General features: G+C 41.6%; 1 protein-coding gene and 1 long non-coding RNA gene across 2 annotated transcripts in view; both read left to right on the top strand.

Moving 5' to 3' along the window:
• LOC115305095 overlaps positions 1-12,330 on the top strand; it is a 126,618-nt gene that overhangs the window by 46,070 nt on the left and 68,218 nt on the right. The window contains exon 3 of the mRNA XM_029955438.1: positions 4,668-4,756. Within this exon, the coding sequence (XP_029811298.1) occupies positions 4,668-4,756 (89 nt within the window). The remainder of the gene's footprint in view (positions 1-4,667; positions 4,757-12,330) is intronic.
• Positions 5,185-6,415, top strand: LOC115304457. The gene is made up of 2 exons (XR_003914440.1): positions 5,185-5,261; positions 5,863-6,415. It is a non-coding gene; the product is annotated as an uncharacterized LOC115304457 (long non-coding RNA).

Here is a 12,330-nt window from a genome sequence, read left to right on the forward strand (position 1 = left end):
TATTTCTTCTTATTATTAATTCTTAACAATTAGCTGTTCTTTGTTGCATGGTAATGGGATTTGCCATACTATAAAAAATGCTTTGAAGTTGTTAAGTGTCAGACCTTGTTTGTGCCGATTCTGTTTGAGATGATTGTTTGCTCTACAGACTGCTGGGGATGTGACCTGCATTGGGCAAGAAAATGTGTGTATGTGTGGGGCAGGGTGAGGATGGGGTGTGGTGGGGAAGGAGGAAATGACAAGGATTCCATACAGAAAAGCCTATCTTTGCAAAGCTGAATCTGGAATCGCCTATCAAATTCAATGCAAATGCCCTCAAACAGTTCTGGAATGTTATTTTAGGTGTGTGGGGCTCCTGGGGAAAGGTGCAGAGGGAAATTTGGATGAAGAAGGTGGGGAGTGGTTAGAGGTAGGAGAAGGTGGGATAAAAATAATCAAGGTTTCAAGTGGCATGCTGGCATGATGAAAAGAACACAGAGAACCTTGTCAGGGGCAATGGAGGAAGTGTTCTGAAAGGAAGAAATCTTTTGGTTTTAGCTGAAGAGGAAGCTCAAGAAGGAGGAGAAAAGGTAAGCTTCCAAAACTAGAGTGTCTGTTTTGTGATTTATAATGTCAAACCATGTAGAATTGTATTTGGTGGCATCAGGATACACCATGATGTTTCTTGCCAAAGGAAAGTATGGTCCACGATGCAGGGAGGTACAGGAATGGTGTGACAAAAAGGATCGCAAGAACAATGGACCAATGCTAGAAATTACATGGAGAAAGGGGTGTACATATTTTTTATGGGGAAGTTTGCTTTATACAAGTGTTAGGTATTCATTAATTAAATGTATCATTATCCTTCCTGGGAAGAATGTGTGTGTGTGTGTGTGTGTGTGAGTGAGTGTGGAGGTTTGATCTGTGTGTGGCCATGAGTGAACAGGTGCAGATCTTTAACCTTACCACCACTGTCACCTGTATTACTGAGCACTCATTGTGTATAGTCACTAGGCACTGATCCTGAGTCTGGTGCTGGGCATAAGGGCCAGTTATATTTGTCCTCTACAGCATAGGACTTTAAGTCTGCAGTGGTGGGCCGGAGCCATCTTGTACTAACCAGATTCTGCAACCTGATGCCAGGTGGGTAGCTTAAAATCAGCCATGGTAGGAGTATTTATACCACAGGAATTGGCAACTGTTGCAAACGAGGCTTCTTCCTTCTCTCCATCTCCACCCACAGAGCTGATTGGTAAACATTTACCAGTGTATCACTGGGTCTCTGCCATTCAGATGAAGAGGAAATAGTGAAGGGAGACAACTGCCTTCAGAGAAAAGCAGAGCTACTTGCCAACTAGTTGTCTGTTCTTCAACATTAATCTTTTGACCAAGGGCAGCATGTATTAATAGTGGAAAGAATATGAGCATTGACATGGAACAAACCTAGATTGGAATCCCCACTCGGCCAAACACTTTGTGTTACTGACTCAGCTGAACTATTCAACCTCTCTGAGGCTCAGTTTTCTCATCTATTAAATGGGGATATAGTATTCATCTTGCAAGGGTGTTGTCAGATTTACAAACAATATCTGTATTATAACCAGATGTTAAATGTTTGCAATTTGCTTTCACGTGCATTAAAGAGATGGCTTGATAGGTAGCTAGAAGGTTAGTCGTGTGTAAGATCAAGTATAATAAAATGGTAGCATTCAGGTAGTGAGTATATGGGTGTTCACTGTAAAATCTTTCAACTTTCTTATACTTTTCATGATAAAATGTAGATACCAAAGAAATCTGTTATGTGGCATTACTGACAGTAATAACAACAATAAACAATAATAATAGCAAAGGTGACTCATCTTGTCCTCATCTTGTCCTTTCCTGACTCTGCTCCAGTCATCCTGCTGGTTCTGGAACATTACGAGCCTGGTCCCCTCTGCACATGTTTCCTCATGACTAGGCTGACACTCTTCCTCCTTGGCTTGCTCCCCACCCCACTCAGGTCTTTGTTTACATTTTACCCTCTTGTTTAGCCCTTCACTGCCCACCTATTACATTGCACACCTCAACTGCTGGCATTGCCTCTCACGGTCCTTCTCTTTATGTTCCTCCATACCACTCATCATAATCTGCCTTGCAGGACATTTTTATTTATTTATTGTTATTATTTCCCACCCCCCAAGAATGTAAACTCTATGAAGACAGAGATTTTTGTTTATTTCATCACTGCTGAATACCCAATGGTAAGAACAATGCTGGGAACGTAGTAGGTATGCAATAAATATTCACTGATAAGGAATTAATAACAACAACAACAACAATAATAATTCATTAGACCTATAGCTAAACCCCCAATAAAGGGAGCTAGCTGTCTTGGTTTGGGTTTCTCCAGAAGAGCAGATCCTAATATAAGGATTCAATAGATTACTTGGGAGGTGATCCCAGGGAACACTGGTTATGGAGTGGAGGATAAGATAGGAAAAGGAAGGCGGCTAATAAATGATGCGTCGTCAGGCGAGTTGTCCCTGGAGCTTCAGTGGCCACACTGGGAACCATGTACAGTATGCACCCAGAGTTATTTTATAGAGTGAGGAAGCGGGATATTTATATACTAGTCCCCAGTAGTTGAGAGTTATTCCCAGGGGTACATATTTCCTGACACTCATGCCTGTGTGCTTGGACGGAAGAGGCTCAGGAGGCCAAATACACTTCTCAGGCAAAGGGTACAGATGCTAGCCTTTAGCAATCAGGCTGACATGTAGCAAGTGGTACGACGCAGAGGGCTGTGGGCAGGGCTCCCACAGAATTTGCTTTGTTTCCCACACAATGAAGTCTCCAAATCAGTACTGAGAACTGTGAGGTTAACATTAACATCACTGATCCTACAAAAATTAAAGAAAAGTCAGGGAGATAAATATTTTATATGTAAAATATTCTAATTTAATTTTACCACCAGGTCTTAGAGAATTCACATTTTTTTCAAGTCTGAACCCGTTTAGTTTATGGAAGAGAAGTTATTTCTTCACATATTATACCAAATTTAAGATGGTCTATTCTTTTAGCAATGACCTAACTAAAATTAATCTCACTCATAAAACAGGAGCTTCTGGAACAAAATCATATTCACAGATCTGAAAGCAAATACGCTGACATTAAAAAAATTTCCAAAATACCAGAGTCCCACACTAGATTTAACTATCTCATAAAAAAACCTCATGTTTCACTGATTGCTGTTTATGACTAAAGCTAATAAGTTGGGCAAGAGGGAGACATACAGTTCCTCACAGTGAAAATAAACAAACCAAAACACCATTCCCAGAAGCAAAATGTGATTTGGAACTTAATAATGAAGTCACAAAGCTTAAAGGAAACTTAAAGACTTATGACCTCATCCCTCATTTTACCCAGGGCCACACTTAATTTTTATGTATGTAAGTTAAAACACTGCTCAGTTTGATGACATTCATCTAAATAGTTGGTTTTGTAGAAATCCAAAAAAGAGTGAGGCAAGAGGTTGGGTGGATAGGTAGCTTTTTAACTGGCTGAGCTGCCGTAGGAGAAGCAATAGGCAAAGTGGTTAAGGTCTCCATTTAGTAGGTGGACAGGCTTGTGTTCAATCTTCCTCTCCCCCATTCTGCTGCTTATTAGAATGTGACTTTGGTGACTTATTAACCTTCTGGTTTTCAGTTTTCTTCAGCTATGGAATGGGAATTATAATATCTCCCCTCCTGCCCTTTCTGTTTTATCTAGCATTCATGGAAGGAATAAATGAGACAATATATGTAAAGTACTTGGTTTAGTGCTTATAAGGAGATAATGCTCAGTAAATTACTTTTATTATGTCCATAATCTTATTATGCCATTCATGCATTTATTTAGCAAGTATTTATTGGGCATCTGCTATATGCCAGGTACTCGGGATACATCAGTGAGCAAAACAGAGATTCCTGCTGGATATGGTGTTTTCATTCTAGTGGCGAGGAGGGATATAGACAATAAGAAACTGATACAGCAGAGAAGTAAATTATGCAGTAGATCAGAACATAGTAAGTGCTATGAGGAAAAAAAAAAGGATAGCAAGGAAAATGGGATTAGAAATGCCAAGGAGATGGTGCTTTGCAACTTTATATACAGTGGCCAAAGAGGCTTTATTAAGAAGGTGGTATATGAATCAAGATTTGAAGGGGGTGAGGGAGTAAACTGCACATGGGTATCTAAGGAAGAGTGTTCTAGGCAGAGGGAATAGCCAGTGCAAAGTCCCTGAGGTTCTGCATGATTGAGGAATAGAGAGAAAGGCTAAATAGAGCATGTGAGGATCAGAGGGGCAGGTAGAGGGATGTGAGGACCGAGAGGTGATGAGGGGGCTGGAAGGAGTTGAGCATGTAAGGCCTTGTACACCAATGTGAGGACTTTAGCTTTTATGCTGAATAAAATGGGAAGTCACTAGAAGGTTTTAACATCAAGCAGACACTCGATCAGAATTACATCAGAAAAGATCACTTTAGTTGCTGTGTCCACCCCAGACTTTCTGGAGAAAAAGGTGGAAGTGAGAGGCATGTCAGGAGGTGGTTTCAATCATTCGGTGAGCAATGGTGGTGTCTTGAATCAGGGTGGTAGCAGGGGAGGTGGTGAGAAGTGCTTGGATTCTGGTCATAGTTTGAAAGGAGTCCGGAAAGATTTCCTGATAGGCCAGGTGTGGAGTGTTAACAGTACAGCATGAAGACCTCACAATGTCAGTGTGTTTGGCCGCTCAAATCTTTTTTAGGGGCTTATGCAGGTGTGCCAATTTATTTAAGATTCTTCTTTTAATGGAAATTTAGGTTTTTATTTTTTATTTTATTTAAACTTTTATTTAGTTTTAAGACACAGAGAGACAGAGTGTAGAGGGACAGGATGTAGGGGAGGGGGAGAGAGAGAGGGAAACACAGAATCCGAAGCAGGCTCCGGGCTCTGAGCTGTCAGCACAGAGCCCGATGCGGGGCTTGAACTCACGAACTGTGAGATCATGACCTGAGCCAAAGTCGGCCTCTTAACCTACTGAGCCACCTAGGCGCCCCACGTTTTTAAAAATAGTTTTATATACAGTTGATACTATGAACAATGTTGTAATGAAGTCTTTTGTGCCCATGGATAAACATGTTTATAGACTGGGATTCTAGAATTAGAATTTTGAACACAAAGGAAAGGGCATTTCAAGTCTTAATGGATTTGGCCAATTGACCACACCAGAGGGTATGGCAGCAAGCACGTCTCCCAGCTGACACAATGTGTATTGTGGTTCTGTGAGTTCTTGACTCTACTTAATCTCCGTCATATGGTAAATTATAATAGGATTATCTCAAAAATTGCTACCGACAAAGTTGCCTGGTGGATCTGGGTCTTGTTACCAGATATTAGACATTAGCAAACTTTGGAGACAGTTCTAAAATGAAGCATTTAGGTGTCGTTTCTTTTAGAGAGAAGGCTGATGACTTTCTAATGACAAAGCGGTGAAGTGTTACAACATTACTTAAAGGTCACCAGATGTGGGATTAAATTGTCACTAATCTATTTTTTATGCCAATGTGAAATTGATAATTTAAGGGAAGCAGGAATCTTTATCAGCTAATGTCACAGTGTTCAATAATTATTGTATTTATTATTTCCCCATCCAAAATTAAAATCCTGATTGGCGAGTCTGGGGAGCTCTTCTGACATTTAATATAATCTCCCAATAAGTCAGATGGGTAGCTGTTTTGATGAAAGCTGTGGACAAAGTGCTATTAAACCAAATGCAAGGAAGACATTATTTTGTAAATAACTATGGTGATTAAAGCTTTGTTTCACATCATTAAAAATGTGTTACTTGATCCAGCATTGCCTCTCCCTAACACCGTTCAATAGGAGATGCCTCAGTTTGGAGAAGCATAGAGAAAGAAAAGACGCCCATTTAGAGGAAGGCCTAAATAGACCCAGAAATCTGCACACACATCAGAGAAGGCTGAACTACGGGTCCCTCCGCCTGCAGATCCTTTAGGGGTGCGATTGTGCCCTAAGCGATCTCCGTGCTTCCGGAACTTTCTCGTGGAATCTGCTGTATGGGCTGAAGATTTATGGAAGTGTCGTCCCAGCATCGCCCCTGTCTTTGGACTCTGTCTTATTGATCAAGTAAGAAGTTTAAAAACTCAGGGCAGTCTCACTTAGGCAACATTTGACTTGTGCCAAGCCTCTAGTCCCCCGCCGTGTCAGCTTTATTGCTCATACAATTAGAGATGGCCGCCTGCGAGAGGCTCCCCACCGCTGCCACTCTCCCCAGCTCATCCGCTTCCTCTTGCCCAGCACGCTGGCTCCTGGCTCATTTCAACTTTCATTAGCCTCCGTGGCTCCTGGGTGTGAAGGTGCAGCTCACCTAATCTTTGCCATTCTGGAGTGCAAAATAAAACATCCCAGTGTTTGAGTCCCTGCTCTTACTGCTCTAATGTTTAACTAGAGGCAAAAAAACTTTTTTTTTGCTATGTCCCATCAGGAGGGAACCATCAAAAACCTGATATTCTCTGAGCTGATGTCTGACTCTATGAAAGGGGGCAGGGTGTACCTCACCCCACCCTGACATACATGAGGATAATGAATGAGGAGATGTAGCCTGTTTGAGGGTCCATTTGGACAGATAGATCACTTGACTGCGTGCATGACATATCTGATTGTGAAGGCAGTGGGCAGTAACTGGTCTGGGCCAGGTTGTGTTATTATGGAAGTCACTACTCTCCAATTGATTTAAGTCATTGCTTTAGTGCTTATTGTGGATGAGTGTCTCATATGTCACATATTGGCTTTAGTGAGAACAAATTGGTTTACATAATGATAAGTTCCACCTTCTTGTGTAAATGGCTCTAGAAGGGCACACAAGGTGTTCAGGAGTACTTCTGCCCTACGTCCAGGTCTACTACAGGCAGTGTCCTCCTGTGTGAGACAAAGGGGCTGCTTAGTAATTTCCAGCTGATAGCCATCCTGGGCAGAAAAGTCTCTTCTCCTATAATTCCAGCTAGTGGTCTTGGTCTGCAATTCATCATTCAGGCTTCAACTGCATGCCCACAGATGGCATGCTCACAGGGGCTGAGAAAACATGGCGCCATTCTGATGGGCCAGACCTGAAATCCATACCCATTCTCTGAAACCACTGAAGGGTCAGTGCCACCCAATACACATGGTCTGTGAGACAAGGAGAGGTGGCTTCCAAAAGAAAATTGAGACAGTGTTTCCAGAAATGGGGATGGATGCTGGGTAGGAAAAAATGCAGATATCCATTCCAATGTGTAAGCAAATCAGGCCCTGGGTTCCTTGGAGCACCAGAACCTGAGTAACACCACAATGGAGCCTTCAAATTTACAGGTGATAACATAAAAGCAGTTTACATGGCACATTTTATAGGAAGGAGAACTGAGTTCATTAGTAGCAGGATAAGTGAAATAGGGTTTGGCACATAGTAAATGCACAATAAACGGCTGAGATTTGAGTGGTTTATCATCCTCTACCTACTTTTCCATAGATGCATATTTTATCACATGCATTATATGTATGACAAAATTCTGAAAATTTGTAACACATGGTCTTACTCCATAAATAAATTTCATAGTTGTAGTTTGGTGTCCAAGAGTAGATAAGCTCACTAAAATGGGAAATGCAAGGGATGGACTGGGTTCCTAATGGCTCTAAGGAAAGAAAGCTCTTGAATTTGAAGACAGAGCCTAGAATTGAATGAAGGGTTATGGTCAAGGGGAAATAATTTTTTTCCTTTCCTTTCCTTGTGCAAGAAGTGGTCTTGGGGAACAGAAAATAAAATCCCACAGCAACGGAGACCTGCCTAGCTCTACATGGAAATCATTTGAGGGAGCAGGAGGAAGCAGGCTTTGTAAATTAATAAATGGGGAGCAGAGCTGTGAGACCTATTTTCTTTCAGTTCCCTGGTTAGCCTTTTACTCAATGGCAGCAGATGTTTCTGGCTGGACTTGAGTTTTACAATTAATTCTCAAGACCAATAACTCTATGAAGGTTAGAGTAGGAACTCTGGAAAAGTGAGCTAAACCTGGAACTGTTGTTTAGATTTTAAAAAATGGGTATTTTTGCATTTCTTTTTGGCAAGGTAGATTCCTAAAATCTTTCTTGTCTTAAAAATCTTCCCTTCCTGTGTGTATCCAGGTGGGCAAAGGAGCATCTGAGGGACTGAGGCTGGGGAGTTTGGACAAGAGAACAGTTGAGGAATCCTTTTCTTCATTTATTTAGTCATGTCATCTTGATGAAGCAACTCTTCTAAGCAAAGCCAGAAGCCAGGTGACACAAGTGAGGCTCATAAGGCACGAAATTTAAGGTGGTGCTTCCTCTTGGGTTGGTGAAAGAGTGGAGTTGGTGCCCAAGAGAGATCACTGCCTTAGGTGTTATGCCCCAGGACCCTCCCTTGCCTCATGTGTGTTCTGGTGCAGTTCTGCGTACGATATCAGAGATCCAAAGATAAGTGAGCTGAATTTCTGATTCCAGTAAGTTCCTTCCTCGGAAAGTCCATGAAAGGTGGTGTTAGGCCTTGGAAGTAATAAGTCTGCCTGAAGCTCATGGGGAAGGTGGTATAAAAAAAGAAAACCCTAAAGCTCTGGGACTCTTGAAGCCTCTGGATTGGGCTAGAGTCCAGAGGGAAGCATAGACCTGGCTTCTTTCAGATGCTTGTGTTGAAATTGTCCTGGCCAGTTTTTAAAGTAAAAAAATTAGATGTCATACTCTTATTGTTATTATTGGTAGTAGTATTAACATTGTCTGACAGGACAGACCATATCATAATAATGATAATAATTAACATATAATAATAGTACTGAAAATAGAGCTCGTGTTTGCTAAATGTATAATAAATGGATTATTCCATTTAGTCCTCACAGCAACCATTAAAGGTAGGTATTATTTTTATTTTATAGAAGAACAGATTGAAGTTCAGCGATGTCAAATCATTTGTCTAAGGTCAGATAGTGCAAACTGCCAAGGTCAGGATTCAAACCCAGGCTTGTCCGCCATGCTACCTCAGAGGGGGAAATCTAGATCAGTGGTGGTGGGAGGAATCAGGGACGACTCCTCCAAATTCTTAACCCTGAATGGACCTTAAAAAATTGCTTATTTTAAAAAACTAGACTAAAGGCAAACCCAATTTCTTTAAAAAGATTCTCAGCTCTCCGAGGAAGGCTGAGAAGGAAAACACAGCCATCTGTGCTCTGAAGCCCCTGTCTCCTTCCCACAGCCCACCTCTCACCCTTTCCCTCTCCCCTGCTGCTCCGTAGCAGAGCTGACCTAGGGGAGAAAATAGAAAGACAGTGGAAATTGCTGTCACTTCTACACTGCCCTCAGGGAACAGGAGAACAGTTCTTGCCACACTGGGTCAGCCAGACGGGCCCTGGATTTCTGTTCTTCTATGTTAATTAGAAAGCAGAATCTTAAGAGCCAATTTTGACTAAGAACTCTGAGTCCAATTTTCTCCTGGCCCTGATTGTGAACGGCCTGATCAATATTAAATCTAATTTACAATGATGGCCCCTGTGAAGCTGGCAAATGTTATGTCAACATACCGTAATGACTTCAGCTTCCTGAGCACACTTGTTAGCCTGGCCGCATCTGCCGCTACCACTCTCTTAGCCGCTCCCACCTCTAATGCCACATCTGTGATAATGTCCCCCAAGTTCTCTTGCCTTCTTTCCATCAACAGAGGCCTCAGGCCTGTCAATCCTTGTTGCCTCATTTCTTTGTGATGAACTCGAGAAAAGAAGGAGAACACAATTAATTTTCCTCCCACAACTGATGAACCAAAGAAAGAAATAATTGCTACTCAGTTTTAATAATGGCAAATTTTATGAAATTTCCATAAAGACAATTCAGAAAGGAGCACGGGGATCATTTCTCTACGGGGGGCCCAACTGGTTTGCATTGCTCATAATGTTTATGTTATTACAGTTCCATGTTGTCTGCATTTGCATCCCCGTTGTCTCCAGGGCAAGTTCTTGCAATGCATTTGTGAGGTGCTGAATAAAAGAGCTATGACAGGAGTGAGGCTCCCATTCCGGAGGTTTCTAGTCTTTCCTCATCTCAGGGGAGACTGGGGTGACTCTGCTGGACAGAGGTGCTGAGGTGCTGGGATGTTTCTGAAAGCCGGTTGGTAGATACCACCCATGTTGCCTTCCAGCCCAAAACACTTCTTGGACTTGCGTTGTTTAAAAAAAAAAGTAATAACTCTTCAGCTCTCACCTCTCAGGGTGCTTCAGACAACGCCCTCCCATTGTCTGCTCCAGCCAGCAAATATATTTTTGCTATACTTCCCCAGTCTCTAATATTTGCTATACTTCCTCCCACCACAGGGATTTGACATTGGCTCTTCACTCTGCCTGCAAGATTGTTCCCACTCCACCTTCCCCGAGGAGAGGTTTTCTCACCTTCCAAATATCAGCCCTCCCTGTATCTTTTCATTACACTTCCTCCACCAGGTCAAATTTGCCCTTTGTTGGTTCTGACTGCCAACACTCCTTTGTTTCACTTGCAACTTGATATTTATTGGTGCAATTATGTGATTAATGTCTTCCTCTTCGTTCAAGGGTAAAATCCTTGAGGACAGGAGCCTTGTCTGTCTTAGCTCACTCATTTACCCTTTTGGAATAGAACCACTCGGAAGTTGAACATAATGCCATTGTGGGGCATCATCTCTCTGCTGAAGGAGAGAATTACCATCTTTGCATTAATTGAGTATTGGTTTTACTGTCATAATAAAGGAGAGGGTAATAGTGAACTTAAAACAGTGGTTTACTTCTGTCTGACCTTAAGGTGATACAGCCACTCCACAGTGTCAGGGATTTGGACCCTTACTATCCCTTTCATTCATTCAATGCAGAATTCAGTTATGCACCTGCTATATTCCAGGCATTGTTCCAGGTATTGAGGAACCAGTAGTGAACACAACAGAAGAAATCCCTGTCCTCATAGAGTTGATATTCTAGTGGGATCGACAAGTACATAAGCATGATGAAAAGTAACATGTATAGTATGCTGTATAGGGCTACAGGGAAAAATAAAGCAAGGGCGGGAGGAAGAGTTGCAGGGCAGGGAGTGGATGCTGTTGAAATTCTAGACAAGGTGGTCAAAGAATATCTCTCTGGAAAGGTGGTATTTGAGTAAAGACCAAGAGAGAGAGTGAGGGAGCAAGCCATGAGTATACTTGGGGAGAATGTTGAGCAAATACAAAGACCTTGTGGAAAGAGAGTCTCTGGTTTGTTGGGAACAGCAAAGAGGGCAGTGTGTGGCTACAGGGAAGTGATCAGTGGAGAGCAGTGGGAGCTGAGGCCAGAGAGATTATGCAAGACTGGCTCATATAGGGCCTTGGAGGTCATTGTAGGGACTCTGGCTTTTTGCTCTGTTCTCCTCACTCAGACTTGTATCTTGTAGTCCAAGATGGCTGCATCAGCTCCTGGCATTCTAGCCAGTGGCAAGAGGAGAAAGAGAATAGAACCCAAAGGTGGCTATGACCTTTTCATTTAATGAACAGGCTGGAAGTTGAACACCTCATTTCCCATCATATTCCTTCAGACAAAATTAGTCACATGGTCACACCTAGCTGTAAGGAAGGCTGGAAAGTAAACTTGTCTTATTCTTGGCCACCAGGGATCCAGATAAAGCTCAGGGATTCTAGTGCTTATAAAAGATGGAGTGAGGGATCTCTGAAGACAGCAACCACCTCTGCCACAAACTCTTTCCTTGAAAATAGAAAATATGAAATTAGAAATACGATTATCCCTTTAATAATGAAATCAACTTCTATTAACAGAAAATACAATGTAAATATTTTAACCACAAAAATACTTTATTTTTGGTAAATATGCCAAAAATTCTTTCTTGTTTTGTTTTAGAAGCCCTATTCATGACCCAGTGCACTAAACAAAAGCCTTGTTGGGCTGCCCATTTCACTAAGGAGAAATACTCACATAGAATTAAGTTGAACTGTTTTTCTTTCCTATCACAAGTGAAAATTTTCCTTTTTATATTTCCTGCTACACAATGTAAAAATATATGAATTCCACCATTAAGCTGTTTTACTAGAGAATCTGTCTTTACCCAGCTAAGGATTTGTATAGACATCAAGTTTTGTAAAACATGTCTGACTTTGATAATGATGGAAATTCATAAAACAAAGCTAATATAGAAAATAGTTGTAGTTCATAAATTAAATTTATTGCCAATCACTGCAGAAATAAAAACATCAACAGTGAACTTACTAGTTTTTAATATCTTGGGCATCCAGAGGAAAGCTCCTTTGTTCTCTAAAACTATGCAAATCATAGTTTAATTTCTGGTGCTTGA

Source organism: Suricata suricatta, chromosome 10 (assembly GCF_006229205.1).
Source record: "Suricata suricatta isolate VVHF042 chromosome 10, meerkat_22Aug2017_6uvM2_HiC, whole genome shotgun sequence".
Classification (NCBI taxonomy): Eukaryota; Metazoa; Chordata; class Mammalia; order Carnivora; family Herpestidae; genus Suricata; species Suricata suricatta.